Genomic DNA, 21,355 nt, shown 5'->3' with positions numbered 1-21,355 from the left:
GAGTAAAATATTACTGAAAATTGATTAGTAATGCCTAAAAGAATATGTTACTGTAACACCGTGTCCTAACTACATGCGACGCAGCGCTGCAACACGCGATAAAAGCCATCTTTTCCATGTTAATTCGAGTTTTTGTCCTAACCAGCCGTGACGGCGACATGCGATGATTATATTTTAGAAGAAAGTTTCTATTTCTGCGACGTCGCGGCTGGAATAATAAAACAAAACATGGCAATGATAATCTCAGGTAGTGTTTATGTGCTTTATTTAATGTTTTAAAGCGTGTAATGTGACTTTGAATATCATTTAGTGCTCTCAGCTTTGTAACGTAGTCGTACTAAAAGCAACAATGGATAATTCACCTCAGATCTTGAAATATTAAACAACTGGAAACAAGAATGTTCAAACTGTGAACAAACGAGTATATTCTATGATAAAGATTGTTTTAGTAACTAAAGCAAGTATTTTAGTAATGTTTAAATGATCAATTTCCTTGAGATGGGGTCAAGATTAATCTCTGGTGCCGTGCACTTGCCGCGAGAGCCCGCCCAGACGCTGTTCTGATTGGCTGTGGTTTTTGATTGATTTGTCGCATCTTGTAGTCGCGTTGCATCTGGTGTGGACAGACAAGTTGCTTGTCGCTGGAATCTTATTGCATCGCGTCTAGTTAGGACATGATGTAATGCATTACTTTTGTAGTCTGCGTGTCACAGACTAATTAATTGTCTAATTTATTTAGGTGTACGTGTGGGAACTATCAAAATGCCAAGTGAGGCTGAAAATGCTGACAATATGCTAATATTTTGTCAACGAAACGGCTTGGGATTCATTTTAAAAACGGTTTGTTTAATTGACTCAAGAGTTGAATCTTACTTTTGAGAGACAGTAACTTTATACACGGTGCAATTTCATATTTAAAATGTTTCCCTTCACTTAGAGCTATGTTACACACTACATGAAAGGTCATTTTCAAAAATCCATAATAGGGCCACTTCAAATACTTGTAGTGAAACTGAGAGACTACACTCTCAGAAAAAAAGGTACAGGGCTGTCACTGGGGCGGTACCCTAAGGTACAAAAGTGAAAAGGTACATCTTTGTACCTTACTCACCCCTGAAAGGTACATTTTAGTACCTCAAAAGGTACATATCAGTACTTTAAGAGTGCATATTAGTACCTTAAAGGTACATATTAGTACCTTTTTTGTTATGTACCTTAGGGTACCGCCCCAGTGACAGCAATGTACCTTTTTTTCTGACAGTGTATACAACATTTTAAAAAAATAAAGATGAATTTTTCAACAGTACACATAGCTAAAAGGAAGAATAATGATAGAATTTGCTCTAGTTTAAACTTTGTTTCACTAAAAATTTGGACCCACTTTATATTAGGTGGCCTTAACTACTATGTACTAACATTTTAATTAATAATTTGATACAATGCACTTATTGTGTACATACATGTTTTTACATTGTACTTACATTTAAAAAAATACCTGCATGTAATCTAGACAATACACACTTTACAAAAAGGTTAATGCATTAACTAACCTAACCCAATATATTTTTACTGCATTTAATATTCATGTTACTCAGTCCATTAACTAATGCAACTTTCGATCTTAAAAAAGTATTAGTAAATGCTAAGATAAAAATTAATAAATGCTGTAGATTAGAAGTATTTCTCATTGTTAGTTCAAGTTAACTACCATAGTTAATTATCGTTAACAAATGAAACCTTACTGTAAAGTGTTACCAAAAAAATGAATATGATACCTGTACATTTCTGTAAAATAAAAAATAAATACAAATATTTTAAAATACACACCATGATGTAGTGTGAGTCAAGCTTTTATTCAAAGTCATCGCCTCATTAATCATTTTAAAAATGACAAAAAAAGGATGTTACCCCTGAAGAAACACTGTGTAAATTCTGATAAAGTATTCCCAAACTACTCCTCCTTTGTAAACGGACACTTCAGTGTGATCTTTATGAAGAAAAATGTGCAATGCTCGAGTCATAGTCATTAAGAGTTATTATCTAAATAAAATGAGCTTCAAAATGTTTGAGTCAGGTTTTCCAGCAATATTGTATGAAATGGGACAGGCGTATCATAGCGCGGCAGCTGTGTTAAGTTAAAATGTAAGAACGCTGCTTAACTAGATAAGCCAACGGTGCAATGATGTCATAGCATAAAGCTCATTATTAAATCATTTACACATTATAAGAGCGCTGGTTGGTATAGAAGCCCGTGCAGCGCTTACATTTACTTGGCTCTGAGATGACGGTTCTTTTTCCAAAGTGGCTGTAAAGTGGGTTTTACCAAAGACCCCTTCATGAAAGCGGGTGAGCTCATCTAGTTCATTCTTAGCCATAATGCCTTCAAAACGGCTCTGAAAGCTTCTGTTCTCGCTCCATAAATTATGAACTGGCAAAGAATGCTACAATATTTTCGAGGGCCGGAGTTTCTGCTCAGTTGCCATGATGCTGGACCACAAGGTTTCCTGCTCACCTGGTTTTACTAAAAAAAGTACAGAGCTGATTTATTACATAGACAAATTCGACTAGATATTTACATTTTGAAGAAAATGTGAGGGGTGCTTGAGCGTGCAAAACTCATCACCACAATGTTTATCAGCTCAAAAAAGATCACCTCATATCATCCAATAATAATAGTCACCAAGGTGAAAATCTGATTACTTAGATGAACACACTTGAGTTCTCAAGTTAGTGAGTTAAGTAGATGATAAAGTTACAAGTGAATGTTTAACATTCAGGGTTAGGGGTTTGTTTAAATCACTACCTAATATGAGCAATAGTAATAGTGATGCTTGACTTATCACTACTAATATACTAATATTTGTTTTGATGTAATTTAGAGGCCAATTCAACACCTCAAACTCGTTGTGCTCCTCAAACCATTCATGAAGCATTTCTGCTTTGTGTCGGCGCATTATCTGCTGAAAGAGCCACAGTCACCAGGAAATACCGTTTCCATAAAAGGCTGTACATGGTCTCAACAATGCTCAGGTAGGCGGGACGTGTCAAAGTAACATCCACATGAATGGCATGACCCAAGGTTTCCCAGCAGAACAGCCTCGGCCGCCCATGACCCTGTGGCCGGTTCTCCACTGGTCCTCCATGACCCTGTGGCCGGTTCTCCACTGGTCCTCCATGACCCTGTGGCCGGTTCTCCACTGTTCCTCCATGACCCTGTGGCCGGTTCTTCACTGTTCCTCCATGACCCTGTGGCCGGTTCTCCACTGTTCCTCCATGACCCTGTGGCCGGTTCTCCACTGTTCCTCCATGACCCTGTGGCCGGTTCTCCACTGTTCCTCCATGACCCTGTGGCCGGTTCTCCACTGTTCCTCCATGACCCTGTGGCCGGTTCTCCACTGGTCCTCCATGACCCTGTCGCCGGTTCTCCACTGTTCCTCCATGACCCTGTGGCCGGTTCTCCACTGTTCCTCCATGACCCTGTCGCCGGTTCTCCACTGTTCCTCCATGACCCTGTGGCCGGTTCTCCACTGGTCCTCCATGACCCTGTGGCCGGTTCTCCACTGTTCCTCCATGACCCTGTGGCCGGTTCTCCACTGGTCCTTCATGACCCTGTGGCCGGTTCTCCACTGGTCCTTCATGACCCTGTGGCCGGTTCTCCACTGGTCCTCCATGACCCTGTGGCCGGTTCTCCACTGGTCCTTCATGACCCTGTGGCCGGTTCTCCACTGTTCCTTCATGACCCTGTGGCCGGTTCTCCACTATTCCTCCATGACCCTGTGGCCGGTTCTCCACTGTTCCTCCATGACCCTGTGGCCGGTTCTCCACTGGTCCTCCATGACCCTGTGGCCGGTTCTCCACTGTTCCTCCATGACCCTGTGGCCGGTTCTCCACTGTTCCTCCATGACCCTGTGGCCGGTTCTCCACTGGTCCTCCATGACCCTGTGGCCGGTTCTCCACTGTTCCTCCATGACCCTGTGGCCGGTTCTCCACTGGTCCTTCATGACCCTGTGGCCGGTTCTCCACTGTTCCTCCATGACCCTGTGGCCGGTTCTCCACTGGTCCTCCATGACCCTGTGGCCGGTTCTCCACTGGTCCTCCATGACCCTGTGGCCGGTTCTCCACTGGTCCTCCATGACCCTGTGGCCGGTTCTCCACTGTTCCTCCATGACCCTGTGGCCGGTTCTCCACTGTTCCTCCATGACCCTGTGGCCGGTTCTCCACTGTTCCTCCATGACCCTGTGGCCGGTTCTCCACTGTTCCTCCATGACCCTGTGGCCGGTTCTCCACTGGTCCTTCATGACCCTGTGGCCGGTTCTCCACTGTTCCTCCATGACCCTGTGGCCGGTTCTCCACTGGTCCTTCATGACCCTGTGGCCGGTTCTCCACTGGTCCTCCATGACCCTGTGGCCGGTTCTCCACTGGTCCTCCATGACCCTGTGGCCGGTTCTCCACTGTTCCTCCATGACCCTGTGGCCGGTTCTCCACTGTTCCTCCATTGGAGCACTTTTGATAGAGACTGACCACTGCAGAGCGGGAACATCCCAAAACAGCTGCAGTTTTGGAGATGCTCTGACCCAGTCGTCTAGCCGTCACAGTTTGGCCCTTGCCAAACTCGCTAAAATCCTTACGCTTGACCATTACTTGACTTACTAATACAAAAATTGGGCTCAATTTACAGTACATCAAACGACAGGCATTGTTTAAAGCAAGACACACGCTTGGGTGGCCAAGAAATGTGTCTCAAAGCCGCTCCATCTTTCCGAAGGTCTGGAAGCCAGCTCATCATGTTCGGCTTAATGATGTCATAAAACCAAAGACATCGGCAGCCAAGATAAAAGGAATTCTGCGAGATTGACTTTGAGGAGAATTGTGCAGGCTGAGACCATTTCAAAAGGGAAAATTTGCAGCGGGAAACTTGATGCTTTTATGTAATTTCCACACACTCCTGGCTAAGAAACTAGAGCAAATCTTCTCATTAAACATATGCCATAAATGTAAAAGTGGGTCATCAAATGTCTGTTTTGCACTTTTATAGCACTTTCACAAAATTGTGACAATGTAAAATTGTGACACACCATTTAAAGAGAAAGATTTAAAATCAAATTAATTCCAGGCTGAAACTTCATAAAGAAGCAGAACTGGCAGCGCTACATTAAAACCACAAATTTAGTTAAGATTAATTTATGGCCAAAGACTTTTAAATTAGCTTGAAAACCAAACTTCCTTCTGGTTTTATAATGAATGGTTTTATAATGCCTTGAGCTTTTTAATCCAACAGCATCGTCAAGTTTGAATAACAAACAAGCTTTTAATCATCAAAATTCATTGCATGAAACAAAACTAATTCACAAAAATGTTCCTAAGAGGCTTGCAAGGCGAGTTTTACAACTAAAGCTAAAACTTTGAGAACAAAACATCTTGCACACAAACAAAAATAAGCTTATTGGCATACTGTAAAGAAATGGGTGAAAATGACACGTCAACATGTATGAACTTATATGGAAAACCTCATGTGTCCAAGTTACATTTACATGATACATTTCAATACAATTAATAAAAACATAACTATTATGTGCAAAAACAAACGAAGAAGAAAGTCTTTTTTCTCATGTGTCTTTGGGAGAAGGTTGATTTTCGCTGCTGTTTGGATTTGGTGGAGTGATCATTTGTGGCGCATGTGCCCCATGTCAACAAGACAAATGTTGTCTAATATAGGAGTATGCAATGCATGGAATACGCTTGTCAAACCACACATCTTAAACTCTGCGGACCCTGTACAGATATGCATCACTTTGGCATTTGTTTTACACAAAGTAACTTATTTACACTAAACTACTCTGGGACTATTTCTGCTTGGACTTGGCCTACCCAAATTGAAAAGCTTCCCATACCCACATACAGTGGGTCTAAATTCAAAATTTTGGTGTCATTTTACAGGAAACCTTTTGAAGTTAAATAAACCACTGCTCAAAGTGATAAACATGTAAGTATATGTTGTCTCAGCTGTAATAACACCCCCCGCCCCCACCCAAAACAAGAAGACGCTTTTTGATTTTTTGGATTATAAATACATTTTTGAAAGTGTGTAACTCAGGCCTGGTGCGCTCTAGCATCCTGCAGACAGTTTTGGTTGTTTCCAGCATATGTCTGCAAACACTGGAATTTATACCACTGTATATGAGTATGGGGGGGGGGGGGGGGTCCTTCCTTCAGATCCATTTGTATAAATCTTGCATACAACATAATACAGACAAAATTATTTTTTCCCCTGTTTTCTGGAATCTAGTGGAAATAGCCCAAATTGTCTCGTCATTTTAGTCTAGTTTTAGTCAAAGGAAAACTCAAGGTATCTTAGTCAAGTTTCAGATGACTAAAAAGTCTCGTCATTTTTGTCTCGTTTTAGTCAAAGGAAAACTCAAGGTATCTTAGTCAAGTTTCAGACGACTAAAAGTCTCGTCATTTTAGTCTAGTTTTAGTCAAAAGACAACTCAAGGTATCTTAGTCAAGTTTTAGACGACTAAAAGTCTCGTCATTTTAGTCTAGTTTTAGTCAAAGGTAAACTCAAGGTATCTTAGTCAAGTTTTAGTCGACTAAAAGTCTCGTCATTTTAGTCTAGTTTTAGTCAAAGGAAAACTCAAGGTATCTTAGTCAAATTTTAGTCGACTAAAAGTCTCGTCATTTTAGTCTAGTTTTAGTCAAAAGACAACTCAAGGTATCTTAGTCAAATTTTAGTCGACTAAAAGTCTCGTCATTTTAGTCTAGTTTTAGTCAAAAGACAACTCAAGGTATCTTAGTCAAATTTTAGTCAACTAAAAGTGTCGTCATTTTAGTCTAGTTTTAGTCAAAGGAAAACTCAAGGTATCTTAGTCAAGTTTTAGTCGACTAAAAGTGTCGTCATTTTAGTCTAGTTTTAGTCAAAGGAAAACTCAAGGTATCTTAGTCAAGTTTTAGTCGACTAAAAGTCTCGTCATTTTAGTCTAGTTTTAGTCAAAGGAAAACTCTATATATTGTGTGGCAAAATAAGTTACATAAAATACATATAACCTGCATAATCTATGTGCCACAACACCATAGCTAACTGGCTGATTTACAGCATAGATGACTAAAATCAGCATTAGCTTATGAGACGATGGGCACAAATATCGATTTCGATCTTGATTCAGTATGAATTCATATTTATATAGCCTACTGTACATAAGGAAAAATAAGTTTGCCTTTTAGCACTATTTAAAACTTTTTGGGGGGTTAAATTATATTTGCTTGCATTCATTACTATTCACTATTATTAACATTTTAAAATTTCACAAATAAGTAAGCGGTTATGATCTGCAATACTTTTTTGAGCAACTAGACTACATGTATATTGATTAAAGAGCCATACAGGCACCAGTAATGGCATTACAAATGAAAATTGTATTTTTCCAGCCACAACTTGACTCGTCTCGTTTTCGCCATGGAAAAAAAGGTCGTTGACGAACATATTTAGTCTCGTCTCGTCTGACGAAATTAACACTAAAACTGTCTGCAGGGTGCTAGAGCTCACAGGGCCTGAGATATACACTTTCAAAACTGAATTTATAACAAAAAAATCAAAAAGAGTCTCTTTTTTGGGGGGTGGGGGTGGGTGGGGCTTGTCTATTACAGCTTAGACAACATATACTTTCATGTTTATCACTTTTACCAGTGGTTTATGAAACATCAAAGGGTTTCCTTTAAATTGACACCAAAATTGTATATTTAGACCCACTGTATGTGGGTATGGGAAGCTTTTCAATTTGGGTAGGCCAAATCCAAAAATGGTCCCAGAGCTTAAGAGGTTAAACATGAGCAGAATCAAGCGGTGCAAGCTCACTCTTGAGGAGGAAAGAAACACCAGGCTGGATATTTGCCCATGCATGTGAGATCTGTTAACAGTATTTCCAGCATATATTCACGTTTTGGGCCATCAGGTTGATAATGGTTTTGTGGCCCAGTTTGTAGTTTGCTGGCATTATATCAACTACCACCCAGCCAAAAATACACTTTATATCCATGACATTCAAACACACATCTGGAAAACTAAAGGAATATATAAATGAATAAGGGAAGCATTTGACGGTGATAACAACAACTAGCCGTGAATAATATCTCCATCAGAGTTTTTTAATCATGTGCTTCAGTATGATACTGGGCCATGATGGCAAGCTGATTCAGTTCATCTGATTTAATGATACTTTTTAAATCATTAAATCAAATCATTTGTCAAATCATGTTTTTGACAATGGTAAAAAAATAAAAATAAAAAAAGAATAATAATTATAATTATATATATATATATATATATATATATATATATATATATATATATATATATATATATATATATATATATATATATATATATATATATATATATATATATATATATATATATATATATATATATGTTTTGTAATTTAATTCATTCATTTGATTAATTTGAATAATACATAAACAATTAAATAAATAAATAAATCTTACCTGGTTAAATCTCCGTGTGAAGGCAACGACATTGGGAGCCAAAATGTGTTTCTCCTTTTTGTTCCAACCACAGCTAGCAAGCTCCTACAACACAACAGATACAAACAGCTGAGATTAAAACATTAAACAGTCCATTTTGATTTCATGACAACGTTAAAGGGATAGTTCACCTAAAAATGAAAATTCTCTCATTAATTATTCACCCTCATGTCATTCCAAACCAATAAGACTTTCATTTCTCTTCAGAACACTCTAAATCTGAGAGCCTTCTGTCCCTCCATCGACAGCAAAGCAAAAACAACTGACGCTTCAAAACGTTTATAAAGAGATCATAAAACTAATCCATTTGAATTGAGCGGTTTAGTCCACATTTCTTAACAGACACGATCACTTTCCATGATGAACAGATTTAATTTAGACTTTTATTCACATATAAACATTCATCGGTGCACATATCAGATCTGCTAAACGGAAGCTTAAGCATGTTCGTTTGATGTGCGAGAACCAATGAGGTTCATTCTCATGTTACGCATCACGTTTGAGCTTCAGCGAGAACCAATGAGGTTCATTCTCATGTTACGCATCACGTTTGAGCTTCAGCGAGAACCAATGAGGTTCATTCTCATGTTACGCATCACGTTTGAGCTTCAACACGAACCAATGAGGTTCATTCTCGTGTTACGCATCACGTTTGAGCTTCAGCGAGAACCAATGAGGTTCATTCTCGTGTTACGCATCACGTTTGAGCTTCAGCGAGAACCAATGAGGTTCATTCTCGTGTTACGCATCACGTTTGAGCTTCAGCGAGAACCAATGAGGTTCATTCTTGTGTTACGCATCACGTTTGAGCTTCAGCGAGAACCAATGAGGTTCATTCTTGTGTTACACAGCACGTTTAAGCTTCAACACGAACCAATGAGGTTAATTCTCGTGTAACGCATAACGTTTGAGCTTCAGCGAGAACCAATGAGGTTCATTCTCGTGTTACGCATCACGTTTGAGCTTCAGCGAGAACCAATGAGGTTCATTCTCGTGTTACGCATCACATTTGAGCTTCTGCAAGAACCAATGAGGTTCATTCTCGTGTTACGCATCACGTTTGAGCTTCAGCAAGAACCAATGAGGTTCATTCTCATGTTACGCATCACATTTGAGCTTCTGCACGAACCAATGAGGTTCATTCTCATGTTACGCATCACGTTTGAGCTTCTGCAAGAACCAATGAGGTTCATTCTCATGTTACGCATCACATTTGAGCTTCTGCACGAACCAATGAGGTTCATTCTCATGTTACGCATCACATTTGAGCTTCAGCGAGAACCAATGAGGTTCATTCTCGTGTTACGCATCACGTTTGAGCTTCAGCGAGAACCAATGAGGTTCATTCTCGTGTTACGCATCACATTTGAGCTTCTGCAAGAACCAATGAGGTTCATTATCGTGTTACGCATCATGTTTGAGCTTCTGCAAGAATCAATTAAGTTTATTCTCGTGTTATGCATCACGTTTGAGCTTCAGCAAGAACCAATGAGGTTCATTCTCGTGTTACGCATCACGTTTGAGCTTCTGCAAGAACCAATGAGGTTCATTCACGTGTTACGCATCACGTTTGAGCTTCAGCAAGAACCAATGAGGTTCATTCTCGTGTTACGCATCACGTTTGAGCTTCTGCAAGAACCAATGAGGTTCATTCTCTGTTACGCATCACGTTTGAGCTTCTGCAAGAACCAATGAGGTTCATTCTCGTGTTACGCATCACGTTTGAGCTTCTGCAAGAACCAATGAGGTTCATTCTCTGTTACGCATCACGTTTGAGCTTCAGCGAGAACCAATGAGGTTCATTCTCGTGTTACGCATCACGTTTGAGCTTCTGCAAGAACGAATGAGGTTCATTCACGTGTTACGCATCACGTTTGAGCTTCAGCAAGAACCAATGAGGTTCATTCTCGTGTTACGCATCACGTTTGAGCTTCTGCAAGAACCAATGAGGTTCATTCTCTGTTACGCATCACGTTTGAGCTTCAGCGAGAACCAATGAGGTTCATTATCGTGTTACGCATCATGTTTGAGCTTCTGCAAGAACCAATTAAGTTTATTCTCGTGTTATGCATCACGTTTGAGCTTCAGCAAGAACCAATGAGGTTCATTCTCGTGTTACGCATCACGTTTGAGCTTCTACAAGAACCAATGAGGTTCATTCACGTGTTACGCATCACGTTTGAGCTTCAGCGAGAACCAATGAGGTTCATTCACGTGTTACGCATCACGTTTGAGCTTCAGCGAGAACCAATGAGGTTCATTCTCTGTTACGCATCACGTTTGAGCTTCAGCGAGAACCAATGAGGTTCATTCTCGTGTTACGCATCACGTTTGAGCTTCAGCGAGAACCAATGAGGTTCATTCTCGTGTTACGCATCACGTTTGAGCTTCAGCGAGAACCAATGAGGTTCATTCTTGTGTTACGCATCACGTTTGAGCTTCAGCGAGAACCAATGAGGTTCATTCACGTGTTACGCATCACGTTTGAGCTTCAGCGAGAACCAATGAGGTTCATTCTCGTGTTACGCATCACGTTTGAGCTTCTGCGAGAACCAATGAGGTTCATTCTCGTGTTACGCATCACGTTTGAGCTTCTGCGAGAACCAATGAGGTTCATTCTCGTGTTACGCATCACGTTTGAGCTTCTGCGAGAACCAATGAGGTTCATTCTCGTGTTACGCATCACGTTTGAGCTTCAGCGAGAACCAATGAGGTTCATTCTCGTGTTACGCATCACGTATGAGCTTCAGCGAGAACCAATGAGGTTCATTCTCGTGTTAAGCATCACGTTTGAGCTTCAGCGAGAACCAATGAGGTTCATTCTCGTGTTACGCATCACGTTTGAGCTTCAGCGAGAACCAATGAGGTTCATTCTCGTGTTACGCATCACGTTTGAGCTTCTGCGAGAACCAATGAGGTTCATTCTCGTGTTACGCATCACGTTTGAGCTTCAGCGAGAACCAATGAGGTTCATTCTCATGTTACGCAGCACGTTTGAGCTTCAGCAAGAACCAATGAGGTTCATTCTCGTGTTACGCATCACGTTTGAGCTTCTGCGAGAACCAATGAGGTTCATTCTCGTGTTACGCAGCACATTTGAGCTTCTGCAAGAACCAATGAGATTCATTCTCGTGTTACGCAGCACGTTTGAGCTTCAGCAAGAACCAATGAGGTTCATTCTCGTGTTACGCAGCACGTTTGAGCTTCAGAGAGAACCAATGAGGTTCATTCTCGTGTTACGCAGCACGTTTGAGCTTCAGCAAGAACCAATGAGGTTCATTCTCGTGTTACGCAGCACGTTTGAGCTTCAGCGAGAACCAATGAGGTTCATTCTCATGTTACGCATCATGTTTGAGCTTCTGCAAGAACCAATGAGGTTCATTCTCGTGTTACGCATCACGTTTGAGTTTCAGCGAGAACCAATGAGGTTCATTCTCGTGTTACGCATCACGTTTGAGCTTCTGCAAGAACCAATGAGGTTCATTCTCGTGTTACGCATCACGTTTGAGTTTCAGCGAGAACCAATGAGGTTCATTCTCGTGTTACGCATCACGTTTGAGCTTCTGCAAGAACCAATGAGGTTCATTCTCATGTTACGCATCACGTTTGAGTTTCTGCAAGAACCAATGAGGTTCATTCTCATGTTACGCATCACGTTTGAGCTTCTGCAAGAACCAATGAAGTTCATTCTCGTGTTACACATCACGTTTGAGCTTCTGCGAGAACCAATGAGGTTCATTCTCGTGTTACACATCACGTTTGAGCTTCTGCGAGAACCAATGAGGTTCATTCTCGTGTTACGCATCACGTTTGAGCTTCAGCGAGAACCAATGAGGTTCATTCTCGTGTTACGCATCACGTTTGAGCTTCTGCGAGAACCAATGAGGTTCATTCTCGTGTTACGCATCACGTTTGAGCTTCTGCGAGAACCAATGAGGTTCATTCTCGTGTTACGCATCACGTTTGAGCTTCAGCGAGAACCAATGAGGTTCATTCTCGTGTTACGCATCACGTTTGAGCTTCAGCGAGAACCAATGAGGTTCATTCTCGTGTTACGCATCACGTTTGAGCTTCAGCAAGAACCAATGAGGTTCATTCTCGTGTTACGCATCACGTTTGAGCTTCAGCGAGAACCAATGAGGTTCATTCTCGTGTTACGCAGCACGTTTGAGCTGAGGTTCATTCTCGTGTTACGCATCACGTTTGAGCTTCAGCGAGAACCAATGAGGTTCATTCTCGTGTTACGCAGCACGTTTGAGTTTCAGCAAGAACCAATGAGGTTCATTCTCGTGTTACGCAGCATGTTTGAGCTTCAGCGAGAACCAATGAGGTTCATTCTCATGTTACGCATCATGTTTGAGCTTCTGCAAGAACCAATGAGATTCATTCTCATGTTACGCATCACGTTTGAGTTTCAGCGAGAACCAATGAGGTTCATTCTCGTGTTACGCATCACGTTTGAGCTTCAGCGAGAACCAATGAGGTTCATTCTCGTGTTACAAGGCACGTTTGAGCTTCTGCGAGAACCAATGAGGTTCATTCTCGTGTTACGCATCACGTTTGAGCTTCAGCGAGAACCAATGAGGTTCATTCTCGTGTTACAAGGCACGTTTGAGCTTCTGCAAGAACCAATGAAGTTCATTCTCGTGTTACGCATCACGTTTGAGCTTCAGCAAGAACCAATGAGGTTCATTCTCGTGTTACACATCATGTTTGAGCTTCAGCGAGAACCAATGAGGTTCATTCTCGTGTTACAAGGCACGTTTGAGCTTCTGCGAGAACCAATGAGGTTCATTCTCGTGTTACGCATCACGTTTGAGCTTCAGCGAGAACCAATGAGGTTCATTCTCGTGTTACACGGCACGTTTGAGCTTCTGCGAGAACCAATGAGGTTCATTCTCGTGTTACGCATCACGTTTGAGCTTCTGCAAGAACCAATGAGGTTCATTCTCGTGTTACGCATCACGTTTGAGCTTCTGCGAGAACCAATGAGGTTCATTCTCGTGTTACGCATCACGTTTGAGCTTCAGCGAGAACCAATGAGGTTCATTCTCTGTTACGCATTACGTTTGAGCTTCAGCGAGAACCAATGAGGTTCATTCTCGTGTTACGCATTACGTTTGAGCTTCAGCAAGAACCAATGAGGTTCATTCTCATGTTACGCATCACGTTTGAGCTTCAGCGAGAACCAATGAGGTTCATTCTCATGTTACACATCACGTTTGAGCTTCAGCGAGAACCAATGAGGTTCATTCTCGTGTTACGCAGCACGTTTGAGCTTCAGCGAGAACCAATGAGGAGAACCAATTTTACGATCTCTTTATTAACTTTTTGAAGCGTCAAAGTGGTAGTTGTGTATCTGTCAATGGAGGGATAGAAATCTCTCAGATTTCATCAAAATGATCTTCATTTGTGTTCCTAAAGATTATGAACAAAAGTCTTACGGCTTTGGAAATACATGAGGGTGAATAATTAATGACAGAATATAAATTTTTGGGTGAACTAACTCTTTAGGATTTGAAGCCTTCCAGTGGTGGTTTAAAATGTTTTAATGACTGAGGCCTATAAGAAGCTGAAGCTCTGGAAACAGAATTATTATACCGTGGAGCCTCTGTATTTAAACAAAGTGTAACCGAACCCGGTTTAAGTGATGATTTTGCATGTTCTTTCAGCTTTGTGTAAGATCTCAAGTTTCCTCCTTCAATCAATAATTATGTAGATTGTTCTGATTATTTTTTCAACACTCAACCCCCCAAGCGAACTGGGTTTGACAGACTTTCTGTGAGTTTACTTCATTTGCAGCTTACCCGTTAGTTCAGCTAAACAAATGTGTTCGCAATTATACTCTATTTATACACTTTTGATTACTGACGCTGCGAAAACACAGAGCAAAAAAGACAATTAGACGGGGAACGATGATCTATCTATCTATCGCTTTCCACGTCTCTCACAGGTCCTGTACTCAGGGTAGATGCACATTCAAAATTTTGTAATTTCATTTAAAGATGCGATTGGTGCATTTTTGGAGATGCAACTTCTTCAAATGACACAATAAAACCCATTGAGCAGAATGCATTCCTTCAAATGTAATAAAAATAAGCCATTCTTGCATTAGCTAAATCATAAAATTGGATTAATAATTCAAAATTATACACAGTCACAGTTTTATGGCTATTTTTCATTGACTTGAAACGTGGCTCATCCAATCAGATTTTAGATAATGTTACAACAAACAAAAGATAGTCCACACAAGATGTGTTGAAAAGACTTTACTCTGCGCTGAATGAAAGAAATAAACATTTGGAGCTGAATATAAGCTGTCTAATGAGAGACACATGCAATATGAAATACGCAAAAGGTTTTGCTGAAAATGTTGCATTTTATAAAATGTTAATGCAATTTACTAAAACTCTCATAAAACGTTTTATAAACACTTGGGGGGATTTGGAAAGTTAAAAGACCCACATTTGAATTGAATTATCTGTGATGAAGAGAAAAAAACGGTTCAGTAATAAACCGTGATGATGAAGAGAAGGATCCCTAGGCCCCCCCGGTGGGCGCGGTGAACACTTGGAGCGCACTCAACCAATTAAAAAGAAAACATGCGAGAGGTTGAAGGTTGTGTTTTTAACTTTCATTCCCAGAATGCCTGGCACTAAAGTGGACGCGCAGCACTGTGGGCTGTCTGAAAGACCCCAATACAAATCTCTCCTGTCCCAACACCTGCTCTTCACATCACTGTGGTCGTGGTCTTGTGGGCTTTTAAGCATTTCAGTGGCATTTACTGCTCATAGGACGAGGCACAAGCAGCGACAGTCTAGGTCATTTCTGGGATTGATCAATGCATCAAACAAGGTCATAAACTGGACTACTTATATATACACAGTATATATACACAGTGCATCTCAGTTTGTTGCGTATGGGGCTGCACAATGTGTGGGTGTGAGAGAGACAGAGAGTGTGTGTGTGTGTGTGTGTGTGTGTGTGTGTGTGTGTGATGGGTAGGTTTAGGGGCAGGTGCAGTGTGTGTGTGTGTGTGTGTGTGTGTGTGTGTGTGTGATGGGTAGGTTTAGGGGCAGTGTGTGTGTGTGTGTGTGTGTGTGTGTGTGTGTGTGTGTGTGTGTGTGTGTGTGTGTGTGTGTGTGTGATGGGTAGGTTTAGGGGCAGGGGCAGTGTAGGGGGATAGAATATACAGTATGTACGGTATAAAAACCATTACGCCTATGGAAAGTCCCCATAAAACATGAAAACCCAACATGTGTGTGTGTGTGTACATAAAATTAAACAGCCATATATGTAGGACGTGTAGATAAAGATGGTATTCCACTGATAATAGCTCTCAAGTTGAAAATAAAGTTTTGTTTAAGGCCGTTACCATGACAACTTTTGGCAGGTCACATTTTTCTGCAATTACAGACTGCAATTTTTAACACTAATGGTTCATTTACTACAGTCATTTTATTACCTCACTCTCATGGAAAGTGGCGACGGTCAGAGGTTGCGAGACGGTCAGACCTTACGTCAACTTCCTTTACGGCAGAGAATTATCCCTGAAGTTCATTTCGAGTCGGGGCATGCGCACCTACAGATTACTGGCTTCAGCCGAGACTGGACGGGAGTAAAAGAGGAGGCAAAGATGGCAAAAGCAGACACAGCTGGAGGTGGTTACCTCTTTTCCTTTGCATCAGCGGGAAGTCTGCGTTTGGGAGGGCCAGAGGTCACGCTGCTCCGAGAGACGGCGTAAAAGTGTCAGGAGAGGAATTTTGGGAGAATTCGAGTGGCGAGCTCGGCGGCTTTACATCTGAATTGGGGATACAATTCTATGCATCGAATGCATCTCACGTTAACATAATGAAGACGAATAACTCTAGGAAAAACATGGAAAACATGCATCCAGTGGTTTCAGATGCAACAGAAGCCTCCTTCTTTCTGCCAAAAGCTGCTTCTCTTGTGTTTTTTCAGTGCTTTGTTCATCTATTTTCCATTAAACTGATTCATAAACTCGAATTACAGTTAAAAATACACAAAAATGCAGCAATCCAATCCAGAGTGTTTCGTGATTAAGAATGGAAAAAAGCAGGACCAGCGCAGGAGTGTTTTATTCTCAAGAGACTGGACTCACAAAACTAAAACCATTTACCTTACTTGAAATAAAATATATTTATTTATATTTAATTTATTAATTAAGAAAATATTTTTATTTAATAACTAGTTGCTAAAGCAACATCTCGTTTTCATTTAGTTTAATATGTACTAAAAGTATTTTTTTATATTGTATAACATTTAATTATTGTTTTTAAGTATTAGTTAATTAAATAGTTATTGTTTTTATACACATTTAAAAAAACAATAACTAATAAAAATGACAAACACAACAAAATGACTAAAATGAAAAAAAAAAAATGGAAAATACAAAAATAAAATTGATTTGATTTTTTTTTTTAAATCATGAACTGGCTTTTTTTTTTATTTTATCCTGTTGTCTGAGGTCAACTTATGATGTTCGTGTGGTTTTTACATTCAGAAATGATTAAGTAATAGGCTACTTTCTGCCCTGGTTTTGAGGCTCTCTCATGGAACGCTCTGTTTTTATGGGCGTGCCGCACTGAAGACTTGGACGTAAACGCTCACGGCTATGATTGGAGAGCAGTGATTTGCATATTATAATGAGCTTCAGCTCCTCCCTCAGTAAGTGTGTGGGAAAACGGCAACCGGAATGATTCGTCGCACAGGACTCGCAAAATGTCTTTATCAAACAAACACAATGATTTATCTCTCATCCACCCGCGATTGATTGGAATGCAGGGCTCGACATTAAGCCTGTTCATGCGCTTGTCCTTCGGACAAGTAAATCTGTCACTCACTTGTCTGAGTGAAACATTTGCTTGTCTGGAAATTTTTTTGTGTGTGTGTAATCTATTCTGAAGCAATATTCTTACCAGTGTTCAATCAGCTTTTACATATTTTTAATCTGCATATTTGTGATATTTTTACCTTTTATAAAGGGCATTTTTCCATAATCTTATTAAATATAGGCTACGCTTCAGCTTTCCATTATATTCTTAAATATGATCAATACATTAAACTAGATTAAGATGCTATAGGGCTGTTACCAGTCAAATTAAATCATTTATACTGAAAAATTACAAATGTATAAAAACATTTATGAGATTGTTTTAAATATTTTGGCATATACAAATAAGAAAAGTTGGAAAGTATGTTTAAACATGAAACTAAACCACCAGTAGGTGGCGGCAGGTGACCAAACGGCTGATTCGTTCAGGAATGAGGCGGTCGTTTACGAATAGGTCATTGAATCTTTGATTCAACCGATTCATTCAAACGCTGAATCATTCAGTAAGAAATATAACCAGAAAAAAAAAAAATAAATAAAAAAAAAAAAAAATAATAATAATAATAATAATAATAATAATAATAATAATAATAAAAATAAAAATAAAAAAAAAAATAAAAAAAAATAAAAAAAAATAAACTATTTTATCTTATTATTTGATTTTTGTTTTCTGGTTAGACATGTTGCCGTGGCAACTAACTGAAATAAATATTCTAAAATTATGAAAACTGAAATAAAAGATACAAAGAAATATAAAAAAAACTACTAAAATTGACAAAAGTATATCAAAATTACTAAAACTTAAACTAAAAAAAAACTGCATAATACAAATTCAAACTATTGTATTTTGTTTGTTTTCAATTTTGTCAAAGTTGTAAATTTTAGAAGTTTTTTATGTCTTTGTATCTTTAATTTTTATTTCAGTTTTATTAATTTTAGAACATTTAGACAAAATGTTTTGTTCTGTTGGAAATGGTATGAAAAGTCCTCACGTCCCATGCACAGGCTGGAACATTACATTTATTTCCACGATCTGCCGTTTTCGCTGTCCTCGCGTGACGCTTGTTCTCAATACCAGCAGAACTCACGATGATTCGGCTGTTCCGCTTGGCCTTGAACATGTGCTGGCATTTGCAAATGTTGGGGGCGTGCATATTAATGATCCCGACTGTTGCGTAACATTTAAAATTGAATTCTAGGGCATCTTTAATTCAATTGACCTGATCAGCTGAAAAGTGACCAATACCGCTTAAAAACCAGGGATAGCAGGAGTTATTTTGAACAGCACTGCATTGTACTAACACTGATACCCCAGTAGACTTCCATTTCAGTCAACGTATGTTATTGTTTTTATAAACCGAGTTATACATCCAAAGCTGAACGCTGAACTACACTAATGAAAGCTTGAATCTGTGGCCCGCTGACAGACAGATTAAAGCTGGAGAAAGTCTGTTTACAAATTCCCTGTTCTGCATCATAATTCTCTGCTATTCAAAAGAGAAATGACGAAATGCGTTTATGTTTAGCTATAAACACGATGACTGAGGTCATGGGCTTCTTTGGAGTCCAGATGTAGGCCTAGCTCATCGACCTCAGCAAACAAAACCAATCAAATGCACGCAGTCTCAATTATAGCAAATGCAGCACATACTCCTGGGACCCAGAATGTAGTATTTTTTCATGTTGTTACATTGTTTAGAGCATAAGAAACAAATGTAAATGTAAAAACAAAATGTATTCATGTTATGGTATGTCCTCTGTAGTTGACACCAGGACAGAAAAATAAAATGACATGAAATTGCATGTATAGGCAAAAACTATGGGATTTATTTTGAATTCATCAATCAATTTTTAGGTTTCAGGATTTTTTTTAAACAAACTTTGTTTAAAGATGATTCTGAACTATGTTATAAAAAATATAACGAAATGCATTGATATACCATTTTACTATGCAATATGTGGGTAAAATGGCCATACATGGGTTTTCCCATTCAATGCAATGTATCTATACACTATACGCATCTACTTTTCACATTAATGCGTTCTTGGTGCAACGTAATGAAAATAGAAGTGTAATAATGGGGGTAATAAATTGGCAACATTTTCATAATGATATCTAATATTTTAATAGGAATATTGATATGTGATTTCTTTCCCTATTCACTTGTTATGTCTCCAAAATGCCTGATAAACATGCTTTAAGTCCTGGCGTCCTCTACAGTGGAAATGAATGAAATCAATGTATTTGTAACAAAGTCATATTTCGATTAGAAACTCCATAACATAAACATTTTTTATAACAAACGATTTGAAAATTAATCCTCATATTTCCATAAGAGTGCTAAGCATTAATGTCAGCCGTTTTTAAAGACCAAGAAGAAGTTTTTGTCCTGGTGAAACCTCCAAACATTTGGTATCTCTGAAAAGCCCTGAATGTGCTCTTTACAGGACATAAAACATGTATGATGTCGGAGAAATTCACTAAAATATAAAGTCCACTACAGTGGACAAAAGTCTCTTCCTCGGTCCCAGGAGGGCAAATGCCTGTAAATAAGGGCATTTCTCTTGCCAACTTTCAAACATTCAAAAGATTGACTGTCTGAAAGTGTGACTGCAAACAGACACAGAGAAGCAGACGTTACAGCATCTTAAAGGCCTGTTCCAAAACAAAAAAATGTGATAACAGCCATCCAAGCTTGCGCAATTTAATACCTAAATCATACACAGACCTTGTCTTAGACTGCACACTTTTTTTTTGTGGATGAGCAACACTAAACCCCAGACTTGTTTCCGTCTGAAAAGTTCACAGACTGAAACGAAGCCCCTTGCATTTGTTTGCGTAGCTCAAATGTTTCAGTATGTTAGGGGAAGTGCTCAACATGCACGGTCAGGGGTATCGGCTTCACATCCCTCGGGATTTGATCCATGCAATAAAAGCTATACTGAAGAACTAGTGAAGAAATCAAGGCACTCATTTCAAGTATGCACTGTTGGGGTAACAGCTTAGGACCCAGGACCAGTAGTGAAAAATGAAGACCAGGAGTCAGATTAATTAAAGAAAATTTTACTGAAGAATATTTTGCAGTTTCATCAGCAGAAGCCAGCTCAAGAGGAGTTCGTAGGCCGCGCTCCCTCTAACAGGCTCCCCGCCTCCGTCTAACGTACATACAATTTTCTGAACAGTTATACTGTTTTCAAGGTCTAGACACGTCATTACTGCCATGTGGAATGATTCTGATTGGTTCTAACAACATGCAACGTAAGCAACTTTCCACACGTAGACAGATAGGAGCATATATCACTAAAAATGCGTAGACTTGATGTCGCCCAGGCCCAGATTAGTCCCCAGTGACCTCGGAGGTCACAGAAAAGCGTCTAAAGGTCTGGCATCGCCTGCAGGAAGGCCCATATCCAATACTGAATCTGCACAAATCATACAACGCACACACACACACACAATACTCCAGAGAATACCAGTTTCCATCAAGGTCGGGACATCTTAACTAACTATCAACAAAGCACTTCTCCAAAACATGCTGATACTACATTTAGTACAGAAGTGACTTTATTCTATTCTATAAAGAAAGAAAAGTATCAGAGAGGTACATTTCTCCCCAAAAGAGTCACATAGCTGTTACATGGATGACCCCAGGGGTCACCTCAGTAAGACATATAGTTAACACATGCTGATCTCGTTTTACTCCCTGGAGTGTATTACAACACCAAGGACAGTTGCCTGTCAGCACGTCTTGACACAGACATCAGAGCAGCTCCTGAATAATCTGGATTCAAAAGCACTGAGCAGCTAAAACACTACAATATCCAAAATCACTCCTTGAATATAGAGAACTGATTTATCAAATGTAGGAAATGGTTATAACTTGATTATCATTCATTCTTATTTTAATATTGAACATAAAATCATTCTTGAAGGATATGTGTCTGATGAAGAGACAAGTGATG

The 21,355-nt window shown here is 39.6% G+C and overlaps 1 protein-coding gene across 2 annotated transcripts in view; it reads right to left on the bottom strand.

Annotated features, from left to right (window-relative positions):
• The window catches only part of LOC307125795 (ras-specific guanine nucleotide-releasing factor RalGPS1), a 269,981-nt gene that overhangs the window by 201,492 nt on the left and 47,134 nt on the right, over window positions 1–21,355 (bottom strand). For both annotated transcript variants that reach the window (XM_079815915.1, XM_079815914.1), the window contains exon 5: window positions 8,500–8,583. In XM_079815915.1, coding sequence (XP_079672041.1) covers window positions 8,500–8,583 — 84 coding nt within the window. The remainder of the gene's footprint in view (window positions 1–8,499; window positions 8,584–21,355) is intronic.

Source organism: Gobio gobio (genome assembly GCF_949357685.1).
Source record: "Gobio gobio genome assembly, chromosome: 4".
Taxonomy (NCBI): domain Eukaryota; kingdom Metazoa; phylum Chordata; class Actinopteri; order Cypriniformes; family Gobionidae; genus Gobio; species Gobio gobio.
This window is presented reverse-complemented; position numbering and strand designations above follow the sequence as displayed.